This window comes from Juglans regia, chromosome 10 (assembly GCF_001411555.2).
Source record: "Juglans regia cultivar Chandler chromosome 10, Walnut 2.0, whole genome shotgun sequence".
Lineage (NCBI taxonomy): Eukaryota > Viridiplantae > Streptophyta > Magnoliopsida > Fagales > Juglandaceae > Juglans > Juglans regia.
This window is the reverse complement of record NC_049910.1, coordinates 2,561,083-2,574,687: the sequence shown is the minus strand read 5'-3', so window position 1 is coordinate 2,574,687 and position 13,605 is coordinate 2,561,083. Positions and strand designations below refer to the sequence as shown.

Below are 13,605 nucleotides of genomic sequence, written 5' to 3'. Positions count from 1 at the left end.
GGTTCCAACCGGGTACTCGGGTATATCCAATCCGAAACTCGAATTTTAAATTTGGATCGAAATCCGGATAGACCGGTTATGACCCACGCCGGAAGCAGACTTTTTTTATAAACTGTTTTGCAATTTATCTATAAATAACCATAAGAAAATTCCAGATAAGTTTTACCCTAAGCAAGTGACTTGTGTGATCTGAATTGGGCCTCTTAAGGCCCAAAGTCTCCCCCTTATACGATTTCTTTTTAGGATGAGTCTACAGCTATAGTTGGAAGCTACGGTTACTTATGGGATCATTTTTTTTTATACATGTATTTTTTAATATTTTAAAAAAATATATTAAAAATAAAAAATAAAAATAAAAAATTACAGTGGTAACTTCTAACTATAAGAATGAGTGGTAAGGATAGCATTTTTTTTCTTTTTAAGAACAATTTGCATGAACAAGTACTTAGATATCGATACATTCGAATGTACTTGAATAATTAGATATTTTATAAGTCTATTTTTAGAGATAAAATTTATGAACTACATTACATCGACGCATAGTTTATTTTTGCTAAAAGATATGATGGTTAAATGAAATAAAAGAGGTAAAAAAAAAAAACTACTAGAAGGGAAGGGAAGGGAAGGGGAGAGAGGGTGCTGAGAAAAACAGCTGGGGGTTAGGCGTTACCAACGTCGTGTGTGCCTCGTTCAACAATGACCAATAATTCCTACCCGCTGCTTTCTCTGTTCCCTACCTTTTCTCCCTCTCTCCATCTTTCCATTTTCCTCATTTCTTGGACCTCTTCTCTCTCTCTCTCTATCTCTATCTCTATCTCTCTGCTTCTTCGCCTCATTCATTGCCTATTTCTCTTTTTTGTTCTCTCTTCCCATTCTCGTCGAGGAAGTCCCTGCGATATATTTTAATGGCGTCGGTATGCTTACTTGTTCTCTGCTTTTAAATTACTCTCTCTCTCTCTCTCTCTCTCTCTCTCTCTCAATGAGGTGCGTGCATTAATGATCTGCAACAAAAGATCAAAGATTCGATATCTAAGAACATGTTGGGAATCAAGTTGTGAAAGTATGTTGGAATAATGGATTAATCCGTATATCGTAATAATGCATATATTTAGATTCAAATTTGTTCCAGGAAGAAGAATGTATAATATATTAAATTTATCAGATATATATATCTATGCCTGAATTCATGGACTCGATCAATTTACGTACGTAGAGATTTTAAACAAAGCTATCTATGTATAATCTTGATATGCTAACATCAAAAGCTTGTCATAATGTACGTGCTTGCAGCAGGATAAAGGTCGGCCTCTACCTAAATTTGGTGAGTGGGATGTGAACAATCCGGCCTCGGCGGAAGGGTTTACCGTCATATTCAGCAAAGCTAGAGATGAGAAGAAATCTGATGCTGCTGCTGGGAGCGGAGCCACGCAACGAAGAAATGAGAATCAATCTAAATCCCAAGAACAATTTCAGTCCTCTGAAACGGTAACTGCACGATAACCGTTAAATGATTTATATGAAAAAGTTAAAAACAAGATTACAAGAAATTTATAATGATGTTAATTGTTTTGTGTTTGGATGCAGAAAAAATGGTTTTGCTGTTTCTGAACACCGACTAGCTGGTGGAGGTTTTGACACAGAGGAATAAATGGCAGTCGATTTCTCATTTACATGATACTTCTACTTCGTTAAAACTCGTTCATGTTGCCAAAATCTGTGTGTATGTAATGAAGGAGGAAAGGCAGACAGACAAACAGAAAGACAGACAGTATAGATATAAGACGTGGATAATGGATTCACCATTACATGCTTGTTGATTATTATTATTTTTTTTGATCTTTTTTAAGAAGTGACAATTCATCGGAGTTGCCAGATTCTGATTAATAGCTATGGATTCAATGAAACACATATCTCTAATTCTTTATGCATGCATGGAATGTGTATCTTTCTTTTATGATTAGTGTGGTTCACAATCAACTGTCAATAAAAAAATAACTATCTTCTTATACACCATTAAGTCCTGACTAATCTTGAAAATGTACAGACTCAAAAATGAATTTCCTGCAAGTATACTTCGGATAATTCAAAGAAAAACTCCCACATGGCCTTCAGAAATTGTTTGCACCAATTCGAACCTTAGATCTGGAGGGAGCATACCACCAACACTAAAGGTCTTTACCACCTGAGCCAGCCGAATTAAGAATCGGCCCTTACATTCCAGGATTAAAATTCTATTAAACTTGTTTTGTCACAAAATTTCCACATCTCTTACAACTTGTCGTGACTCTTGATCAGAACCGTGATTGCTTGTCTTGTTATTAAAAGATCTCTGGCTAAACATTCGTGCAAAGGTGCTCTTCGATCTTGCAATTGTTTTAGGCCCATTGTTTGATCTGCTTTCACCATTCTTCTTGGCAAGATCGTGGGATATGGTTTTGATAAAAAATTCAAAGCGACGCCTAAAAGTTGGATACCTTGAGATAGATTTGGTGATCCCTTGCAGCCTGCATCATAAAAATAAGAGGATCTATGAAACAGAACAACTGCACGGAAAAATGATAGAAAAATGTACAACTTTCATTTTATTACCTTCGAGCTAGTGCATCAAGTTCAGCTCGTTTACGCTCGGGTTCAGGTGGCAAGCCAATATTCGAGTTCGTCAGCCTCCCAGGATCACCAATCAGCAAGACTAAATTGGAGAAATAGTCCTCTTCTGCCTTAGAAAGGTTCTCAGCTTTAATCTGGTCTTTAAGGATCAGAAGTGGCTGAAGAAACCAATCAAAGAAGGTATCTTTTGGTCTGTTTGTGCTAGTGATCTCAGTAACATTGTCAGCTACACCGATCAAGTACATAAAAACATTTATTTATTTGCCATCAAGACTGTTATCAAATTACTATAAGAAGAAGAATATATATATATTAAAAAAAAAAAAAAAAAGGAAAGAAGGCTCCTTTTCTACGCGCGCAGTTAAAGAACAAGCACTTCAATTACCTAACAGTAAACCCATGGAATTGGCTGCTGCAGAGCGCAGAAGCACCTGAAGAAGGCAATAAGCTGGTAATCCAATGCTAATAACTTTGCTACTGTTATTATACTTGGCATCTTCAATGTCTTGAAGTGTTATTAGTCCTTCGGAAACCATTCTCTCCCCATGGCGTTGACACTCCTTGAATAAGCCATCAAGTAGCTACAAGAGTTGAGAGCAAAATTTTTATTCAGCATATAAACCATAAGCTAAAAACTTAGGTGTCTTAAAAAATCAGAACTGTTAAGTTAAATCAAGTGTTGTCAAACACATGCAAATAGAGAGCAGAAAATTTATTCCAAAAAGAAGCATTCCTTTAAATTCAAATGCAAAGGTACCTCAAGTGGCTTCAACTCAACCATAGGATGCTTGAGTGAACCTGTGCGGGAGGGAGGATTATGGAAAGAGCTGGGCCTTGATAAAGAAGACATGAGAGAGGAGTTCCGTGACAGGTCATGCTTCCTTCGGTAATGTGGCCTGCTAATATGAGAGTCGTATGAAAACATGTTGAAAGTGCATGAATCTATATCAAGACCATGAAGCATGGAAGGTTGAACAAAACCTAGGAAAGATGGATCCTTCTGGCATGTCAAGAACATCGTTGCTGTATTCATCATATATGGACAACGATGCAACAATGTAGCAAAGCCCAAACCATAAGGAGGACTCCTGTAATTCGACAACAATCAATGTATATATTGTCTAACATGCACATTAGTGGTGTCAACACACAGACTAAATGCTAAAAGATGATACAGCTTGCAATTTATTCTAATTTTAATCTGAAACGGCTATTAACAGTAATAATTAACCATAGCAACAATCACTTTGAAGGCATTTATTCCATTCTCGCTAAAATGGAATTTCAAAATGAAAAATTATCACAAAACGGCACTAAAAAGATCATCTAGGCTCAGTTTGGATTGAGAAGCACTATCATCTCATCTCATCTCATCATTACAACTTTCACAAATTCTCACATAAAATATAATAAACAATTCAACTTTTTCAAATCTCAAAACAATAATAATATTTTATTCAACTTTTAACTTTCATCTCAACTCATCAAATCTCAACTCGCTATCCAAACCTAACCTTAGTGTAATTTCTGTAGGTGTGTGTGGTCCATTCAAAACAAACATGTGGCCAACAAATTAACTCTTTTCAAATGATGCTCCCAAGTGCCCTCATCAACAGAAAAACACTATAAATCAGCACATACAAACAGGCTAAATTAACTAAATGACTAATAATTAACATCAACGCCGCATCAATCCCACAGTTTTACCTTATAAACAACCACCCCAGCATAAGAACCAAGAAAGATACTGGCTACCATGGAGGCTAAAACTGCCCCAACAACAGCCAATGGCCAGAGTAGGATGGCAAGACCGGCAAAAGGCACACATATTGTCTCCAAGAAAGGACCTTCGCGACCTATAAGGTCATGAAACAAACGGTGCCATCCCTTAACGAGCATGAAAGGGCCTTTGCATAGAGCAATGAATGAGATTAAGGGAAAATCAATGATGAAACCAAGAACTCCAGCTATAATTGCAGCAGGAAGATAAAGCAATCTGCAACAAAGTTAATAAAATACCTCAATAAAACAAAATTAGTTCAGCATCAAAAGCATTCCATAAGGCATAAAGCTTAACGACCGTCGTCATTCGAAAAGTTGTATAAACTAAAGAATTTATGCGCTTATCAAGCCAGTGTTATACTAAGTTGTGCACAGAAAGAAAGAGAACAGAGGGGAAAGAAAGCCACAAAGGGCATACATGGAAACAGGAACAGATGTACATAGCTGGAATAACTAACTATATTTAACTGGTATAACTACCAATACTAGCGTATAAAAAAAAAACAATTATCAGAGTCATCTGGTTAACGACAATAGATTTATAATATGTATATAGTCAAACTACTTGAAGATTGAATTTTTATATATCAGAATTGAATCAAAACCAAACCAAACTAGTGTTTTGGCTTACAACAACTTCCTAATATGGAAAACTTAATTTGAAATTATGTATTTTTTACCCCTCCCCCTGAAGTTAGATCCTAACTCCACCACTAATGACTCCACTCCATCCATCACAAAAAAGATGGAGAAAGAAAGAAAAACAAGTAAAGAAAAGTGTAACTATTCTTACAGCCGATTACTCCATCCATCACAAAAATAAAGTTATTGCATGGATTACAAATATGTTCCCAAATTTGAAACATAAGAACTCTGTAAGAGTCGATGAAACAAGTTAGAGAATATTGGTCCATTAGGCCTATTGGCCATCAAGGACTTATTTCTAGTGATATAGTCTCTACTTGAGGGTAAAGTTTTCTGGCAGCAACATGGAACAAACAAGAAGCAGATGTAAAGAGCAGAAATAGACAGAAAACCTAATCTCATAATAGGTCACATCTGGGGGCCCTTTTTGTCGCAGGTCATCCATATATGAGAAGTAGGAATGGAAACAAACATCTCTAAAATCCCTGACAATGGTGAAACTCCGTTCAATAGTTCCCCAAGTCCCATCCTACAAAATTTAGAAAAATAAATATATCTCTTAAAGGCAACACAAGAGTTAAAATTAAAAATAACGAATCACCAAAATTGAATATTGAAGACGTACATAAAAACAGCTGAATAATTTATTAGTCTTTCCTTCTCCAACAGCATCAAAAGTAGCAAATATTGGTGAAAAAAAGCCAAATGCTGCTCCGCCTATGATACTTCCAATAATACCAACCACTAGCCACAAAATCAAAACCGTAGGCAGAACGCATATGCAGAGAACTAGCTTCAAAACTGGTGCTAATCGTTTAGTTCTGCTCATTAGAGAAATCAACAATACGAGAAAGAGATTAACAAAAAAAGAAAAAGGAAAATTGATAAGGCAATTACAATAGGAAGGTGGATTGTCAAGGAAAGCACCTCGCGATGCAGTAATATGTCCAAGCACTATGTGCCGGCCAAAGACCCAATATGATGGCAGAATTTCCAATTGTCATGATAAGGCATACCAACGGGCAGAAAATGATACCTGAAATAAGAATTAGTTTAATGTGTTTACGATAAGTAGCTCGTAGTCCAGACGATATATCTTCATCCACCACTCAACGCTTCAAATGCTACTTTGTAATTTATAAAATCCTATAACATATTTCAACGTAAAAATAGCAAAAATGGCCATTCTAACGTCTGAAAATATTCGGACATCACCCTCAAGGATATATGCTTGGTTTGGATATATCCTGAATGAGTACTAGCATCACCCTCCGCCTTATAAAATTAGATCAAATCCCGGTAAAGAAATGCTACGGAAAAGGAACCAAACCAAGGAACGCAAGACGTAGCTTAATGGCCAGATGAACAGGAATACGGAAGCAGAATCCTGAAGCTATCATTTTGATTTATTAATTTCATATACTCCAGAACATCATAAGAGAAACAAAAGCATTTTTTAAAAAAAAGAAGAAGAGAATTATACACGGGCAGTCTATGAACGATCATTTTTAATTGTCTTCTTTCCTGAAGAAAAAAGCAAAATAATCCAGAACAAGAAAGAAGAAGGGAAAAAAAAAAAAAAACCCCCCAAAACGAGGAACAGATTGGCACTGACCTTTAATGGTGCCCAGGAGCAGAAGCCCGCTGAAGAAAGGAAGAAAGCAAATAAAGTTCCACACAGTAGCCAAAACCCCCTTCGGAGGTTCCATATCTCTCCCCCTTATGCCTCGCTCAGATCTCCCTACAATCACCACAAACCTATCACAGAGTCAACTCTAATTCCGACTTGCAGTCACAACAGACACCATTATCAGCCACTGGGTTCCCATAAATAGCCTGTAAACATAAACAATGAAATATAAAAAATACTCACCATACTGAAAAGCAATTTGCTGCAAACCCACAACAGGAACTTACAAAAAAATCACAGCTTTACTGTTCTTCTGAACCAAATGACCATGAAAAAACCAGGAACGTCGAGGTTGAAATCAAATTAAAAACTTGAAAGAAATATCACAAGAAGTTCGTGCTCTCGTGGGTTAAAACGCAAGGGCCAAGTCCGTTGAACAGACGCTGTGTGGCCTCAAACTGGGAGGGATCGTGGATAGAGCGGTTACTATCAAATAATCAAGAGCAAAGAGGGCTTATGCCTGGGCAATCCTTTCTTGTCTCTCTCTCTCTCTCTCTCTGCTCAAAGTGATATTTTCATTATTTTGGGCTTTAAGCAAAAGCAAAACAAGTTGGTCTCAGTCCCAATCCGTCGCTGGCGAGATAAAACATATGTAATTGCAGAGAAACGACGAAAAGCATTTGCAAAAGTATTATTTAACAATATATAGTATTATTTAACTATTACACCAATATGGTCGACCATTGTTGTTCCAAAAATCACTTTGCCTGTTGGGATGCCGCGTAAAATTCGTGTTATCGTGTTTGAATTTAATTGGCATGGCGTGCCAGCAGCCAACTTCGTGTTAAATTCGCGTAAGTTCGTAACTGGTAAAAAAAATAAAAATAAAAATAAAAATCATATATAATGTTTGAGGTAAAGATAATGAAATACACAGTGCTGAGAGCTTTCAACCTTTTTTAGAGAATTAACAATTCGAAGTAAATTTTCAATCCAAGCAGACCTCTGTCCTGAATTACTTGTTAATAGCCAGTTAGCGGTAGGTCTGATCCTTAAAATGGATTGATGGGTGGGTTTGATACTCATGATTATTATTATTATTATTTTGTTTTTTGATTAATATTATAACGTTATCTCCACGCTTTCATGTGACATTATCTTATTGCAAGTAGAAATTTAAGTGCGCTCGTGCTTGCGTAAGCCTCCTCCAATTTCACCAACCTTTTAAGCCTACCATTAAATACCCCCCAACCAAATTAGAATATCAAGCGAAAACATCTACGTAACTCATTATACTGCATAATGACATGGCTGGCCTCCGAAATTGTTCCACGCCTTCCATTTAACACAGAGAGAGAGAGAGAGAGAGAGAGATTCTCTTTTTCCATCATTTTAGAGAAGTCAAGTATAAGAAGTCATTGGTTAGAAAAAGAAAAAGGTACAAGAAGAAGTCTTGACAAATGATCATGAAGACTTTGTCTTTCAATTTCAGGTTAGAAACATGAGGAGGAAAGGTATCATTTTGGATCATGAGGAAGCAAACCAGCAGACAGAGTAATAATATTCAGAGGCATCTGATCAGACATTGTACGTCTCGATGCATGTTATTGTCATTAAGATAAATTTTTATGTGAAATTTTATATATAACATATATATTCATATATGAAATAATTTCTTATTATAATTTATAAATTATTACATAAAATGTTAATACTAAATCACTAAAAGTTTATAACTAATACTAATATATAACTTATAACTATATCAATAGTCTAATATTAATACTATTATATAGTCTAATATATTAATAAAAGTATAAAACAGTTTTTTTTTAAATCAATTTTTTTTTTTATAAACAAATTTTTAATGATAAATTGTGAAATTTACATTTTAACAAAACTGAAAAACCGGACCGGACCGGAAACCGGAAATACCGGTTTATGAGGGTAACCGGTGCGTAATCGGTTTTGAAAAATACAAAACCGGTACATACCGGTTCGGTCTTAAATTTTATCCAAAACCGGACCGAACCGGACCGGTTATACCTCTAGTTGAGTTAGCAATCATAGTTTGCTTTTTAGACTTCTAACATATAGCACCACCACCAAGGTAAAAATATAACCAGTAGTTAAAAGAAAATCACCTGACAAGGTATTTCAATCGGCATCACTGAAACTTTCGAGTACAACAGATATTTTCTATAAAATAAGCCACAATATTTTGTATGGATAAATATCTCATTATCCAATCCATTGCATACCAATAGTCTCTTCTTAGTTTTGGTAATAAATCTACCAAGTACTCTTACTACATAAGTAATGTTAAATATAGTATAATTGGTCGCATAACGTAAACTATCATTCATGCTAACATATTCTTTTGATTAATCACATCATCATTATTCTCACCATTCGTATACTGATAGACAAAAAAGATAGCTTCAACTTTTTCTATCCTACGTACACCTCAATACTCTACCTCTTAAATCCTTTTCTTTTTTTCTTTTCCCTTCAAAATACTATACCTTAGTATGTTTTTTCAGATTCTAGGAAACCACCGAAATAATCCAAACGAGAAATAATAATTGTAATCGTGGAGTATATAATTTTCTTAAAAAAAAAGTATAAAAATACAAGACCTACATGAAAAAAAAAACTATTTAATAGTAGACTCCACTATTTTTCAAAACTATTACGTGGCGTTTGCACGCTCCACGACTGTACGTAGCATTACTCAATCCAAATGGTTTTCCCTTATTTTTTCTTATATGTTAAAAACAACTTTGAAGATTTTTATCAAAGAGTAATTGTACATACACCCGTGAAGTGTGTAAACGCTTTGATAAATAGTAGAGTCTACTATTAAAAAATTAATTTTTTCATGTAGATCTCATGTTTTATTCATTTTTTTCAAAGCGATTATGTAGAGATTGCACAATTTACAGTTACAAATATATTTTTTTTTATTAAACAAATTGTTGTCACTTTGAACGATTTTGTTTAAAACTTCCTCAACAAAAATATCTAAGGAAAGCAACGGTTACATTAAAAAAAAGAAATCTTCCTACTAAATACAATCTATTAAAAAATACCAACATATGGATTTGAGATCTTGTAAGATTTTTTGAGCATATCTAGTAGCAAACCAATCTCCAAATTCCTCGTTTCTTAGCCTGCACTACCACGTATTACAATTGGTTTTGGGCCTTGTAGTGGATCTCCAAAGCTGCCCACCACTTCTTAGCCTTTCCCATCAATATCATCAACCAAGTTACCAAATTAAAGCATGGTTACAGAATCCAGACCAAGTGGAAGTACCCTTCCATTTGATCTGTGAGAAGTCTCAAACACATGATTGGTACTCAAGTTCTCTCCATTCACAAGCCATCAGTACTTGGTAGCCATTTAGTAGCAAACACCAATGTTACCTTCTTGATATTTTCCCCCCAACTCGATAAACAGTTTTAAAGCTCCATGCACATCTTCCATTAATCTTCGATAAAAGATAAAAGGCGACATAAACAGAATTTTAAACAAATTCTGATACCTGTATATACATATATATATATATATATATTATATATGTATGTATGTAATGTACGTAACGACGTCATAGTAAAACAAATTTGGGCCTAATTAAACTATAGATTAGCTTTTTCTGGGTTTTCTCATGAGGAGGAGAACTTGATGTAAATTTGGTTAAGCATATATATTTAATATTATGAAGCTTTAGATACTGATCAATAGATGTCGTGTATTTAGGAATCGTTTTTTTTAAAAAAAAAAGAAGATCGATCAAGAAGAAATATATATGAATATTTCGCCTTTCGATGTAATGATAATGATAATTATGAGAAGAAAATAAAACATTATTATTATTATTATTATTATTATATATAGTACTACGCCAGCCCCCATGCATGCAATTACCATGTGATTGAGATCAACGTTACGTTGGCTTGATGCGCATAAAATCGATCTCTAGCTATATCTTGATCAGCTTTAGCATGCCAACAAGAAGCAAATCTCATGGGATCGCGAAAGAATCAGTCGATCAGCTTGTTCCATAATAATCAATCCCCTATATATATATATATAGTACTGCTCACCCAGCCTATATATATTTCACGTGCTCGATCGTAGATCATCTATATATATATATATATATACATATATATCAGACTATTATAACTAGCTAATAATTGGTCGCATCAATAATTCATACACGATACATATAATTAATATTCCAACGCACGATTCAATAGTAGAAATTAAAAAAAAAAAAAATCATTGAGGTTGAGGCCAGCAATTAGATGTATTAATCGAATACATGATGATAATTGTTGGATATAAAAATGGGTTTGCACTACAAAATATGAGCACAGGAGGGCCCGTCCCACCTACGTACTCAATTTTACCTAACTGCATGGTTTTCAGAAGGGAGAAAATCCTTGAGCTTAATTAATTAATTATCTCGATCCATCGGCCATTTCGCGAACATGTGGGGCGGGTGTCCACAGCTGAAAAGCTTATAGAAATTGCTTGCCTTCTTCATGATTTCCTGGCGCGCGCGCGCGCGCGCACACATATATATATATATAGAACTGAGCAGCAGAGAATCGTTCAATCTTCAGGACTTTATCAGACACGTACGATCGATTGATCAGGGAGAACTGATCTGTGTATATTTTTTTTTAACTCGATCTCTCCCATGCACATGGTTTGTAACCCTAGCTAAAGATCAGCGAAGAAATGGCGAACCTAATAAAGAAATATTAATTGTATTAGCTCCACCTACCTAAAGTACCTAACATATATATTAAACCCAAAATGATGCACAAATTAGTTTACGAGTCAGGACCAAATTAAAATGCTTTACTTCTTTGTTTAATATTGTGACATATACTCCATGCATGGGACATTAATTAATAATTGAGAGCTAGCTGTGGCCTTTTGATTTGGATCTGGAAGAAAATCAATTTCATTTATAATTAATCATGACCCATTTGCATATCATGGGACGCTGTTTTCTTTAACTTATACTATAAGGAGAAGGAACTGATAATTAATTAAGAGATAGCTTTATACCGATTAATGCATGGGTTACAAGTTAACTAATTAATTGAAAGACCAACCGACCAGTGTATTCGAGTGGGTTTGGCCCGCTAATCAAGCAAGCGTGTTCTGAAGCATGCACCCACCCCCACCCATGTGCCTTAGCCACGCCCCACACACACACACAAAATTAGCAGCACAACAAACTGCATGCGCCCATATTATTGATCACCACTACTATGTGCCACAAACCCATTGCCTCATTGCTCTTTCTTTTTTATGCCAAAACTAGAGGCGGCTTGTATTTTATTCATAGCCTTCTGTTGTCCAAATGCACGCTCTGATCTGTGACTATATATATAACACTTTAATTTATCCATCTTCCCCAACGGACTTTTGAGTTTTGAGAGAGAGAGACAGAGAGACAGATTAGGGAGAATTAAGCCAAAAGAGAGGTTGAAAAATGATGAAGTTGAGGTCAAAGAAGTTTTACAGAAGCAGCTCAAAGCTCAGTGGAGGCGGTAGTAGTAATGGCAACAGCAACAGCAACATGAAATTAGGAGGTGAAAAAGCTGGGTCTGAAGGCTTAGGGGAAATCAAGTGGGAACTCCGACCTGGTGGCATGCTTGTCCAAATGAGAGACATGACTGGTGAGAGTGTGGGAGAAGGGATGATCACAGTTAAGGTCTCAACTGTCTCAAAATGGCATGACATTTCCATTGAAGCCACTTCGAATTTTGGTAAGCCTTGAAGATGATCATCATCATGTTTCTGTTTAATTAGATTAATATCAAAAAGATCGTCATGTTTCTGTTTTTGGCCACGGGCCAAGAATTTCATAAGCATTGAAGATCTTCCTTCTGGAGTGATAAATTAAACTTCCCGTTTTATCAATATTTTCAGGAGAGTTGAAGATGATATTGTCATTGGTGACTGGTTTGGAGACGAGGGAGCAGAGGCTACTGTTCAAAGGGAAAGAGAGAGAGGATGGTGAATATTTACACATGGTTGGGGTAAGAGACAAGGACAAGGTGCTGTTGCTGGAAGATCCAGGTACCAAGGAGAGGAAACTACTCTATGGCTTGGCGGGGGGCCCAGCCATTGGAACTCCCTGCAGTTGTACCATTAGTGTATGAAAATTAAAATGATTTTTCATTAGTACTAACCCTAAAACCAATAAAATTGCAAAAATTATGCACATCGATCTTCTCATGTGCAAGTTGCAAATGGCTTACTATGTTTATAGAAATGTTGATTTCTGGAGTTATATCAATCATGTTGGTCTCCTCTTTCCCTCAATTATTTCTGATCAGCTTTTTCCTTCATTATATATATATATATATATAGATATATTGTAACCATGCGTGCACACCGAGACATAGACTAATTAATTTGTGGAATTAATAAAGCGAAAGTGGTACTTAATTAAGTTACTTAATTTCTATTACTAAAGTCTGGCCTTTTTTATCATGGGTTGTAGAGTAGTATAGATAGCTTGAAAGGCCAAAAGCTAGATGGCTCCATCAAGTGCATACAGTCATATCCTAGATTTTAGGCTCTCAAACTGTATGTAGGCCGGCAACGGGGTCCAATATTGACAGCTAGGTATTCCAAATTCTCACACGTACACCTCCTCCCTCATGCACGCCCTGATGATCAACTACTTGGTATTGCTAATCTAATTAAGTTTAACCAATTATCCTAAGTTTTGATCATAACCATGATCAGCCATCTTCCACCCTTTCTCCAATTAGCATGCTCACTTCTCCAAACATCAAAGCTCACCTCCCACCAACGACTTCCAGCTTCAGCTAATTCCTTCTCTTTGCTGAGCCCTGCAGGAAGATCGGCTTTGATGGAACACATATATGGGTCGATTCTGGGTT

At 35.8% G+C, this 13,605-nt stretch overlaps 3 protein-coding genes across 5 annotated transcripts; 2 read left to right on the top strand and 1 right to left on the bottom strand.

Moving 5' to 3' along the window:
- The first annotated feature begins 669 nt into the window (after positions 1 to 669).
- Positions 670 to 2,008, top strand: LOC108986224 (protein NOI4-like). The gene is made up of 3 exons (XM_018958777.2): positions 670 to 914; positions 1,291 to 1,485; positions 1,585 to 2,008. The coding sequence occupies exons 1-3, from the start codon at positions 906 to 908 to the stop codon at positions 1,606 to 1,608; spliced, it is 228 nt and encodes a 75-aa protein (XP_018814322.1). The 5' UTR covers positions 670 to 905; the 3' UTR covers positions 1,609 to 2,008.
- Positions 1,979 to 7,317, bottom strand: LOC108986222 (uncharacterized membrane protein At3g27390). 3 transcript variants are annotated; one of them, XM_018958774.2, is made up of 11 exons: positions 6,908 to 7,317; positions 6,650 to 6,792; positions 5,962 to 6,070; positions 5,660 to 5,855; positions 5,427 to 5,563; positions 4,315 to 4,603; positions 3,589 to 3,695; positions 3,365 to 3,503; positions 2,993 to 3,188; positions 2,590 to 2,833; positions 1,979 to 2,504 (listed from the first exon to the last, which is right to left on the bottom strand). In XM_018958774.2, the coding sequence occupies exons 2-11, from the start codon at positions 6,741 to 6,743 to the stop codon at positions 2,249 to 2,251; spliced, it is 1,767 nt and encodes a 588-aa protein (XP_018814319.1). In that variant the 5' UTR covers positions 6,744 to 6,792; positions 6,908 to 7,317; the 3' UTR covers positions 1,979 to 2,248. The 3 variants fall into 3 exon arrangements, with proteins under 3 accessions (XP_018814319.1, XP_018814318.1, XP_018814317.1); XM_018958773.2 differs by having other exon boundaries at positions 6,650 to 6,775; XM_018958772.2 differs by having other exon boundaries at positions 6,650 to 6,870; positions 6,952 to 7,317.
- A 4,817-nt stretch (positions 7,318 to 12,134) lies between these two features.
- LOC108986221 (BAG family molecular chaperone regulator 1-like) lies at positions 12,135 to 12,988 on the top strand. The gene is made up of 2 exons (XM_018958771.2): positions 12,135 to 12,459; positions 12,623 to 12,988. The coding sequence occupies exons 1-2, from the start codon at positions 12,183 to 12,185 to the stop codon at positions 12,853 to 12,855; spliced, it is 510 nt and encodes a 169-aa protein (XP_018814316.1). The 5' UTR covers positions 12,135 to 12,182; the 3' UTR covers positions 12,856 to 12,988.
- The last annotated feature ends 617 nt before the right edge of the window (positions 12,989 to 13,605 follow it).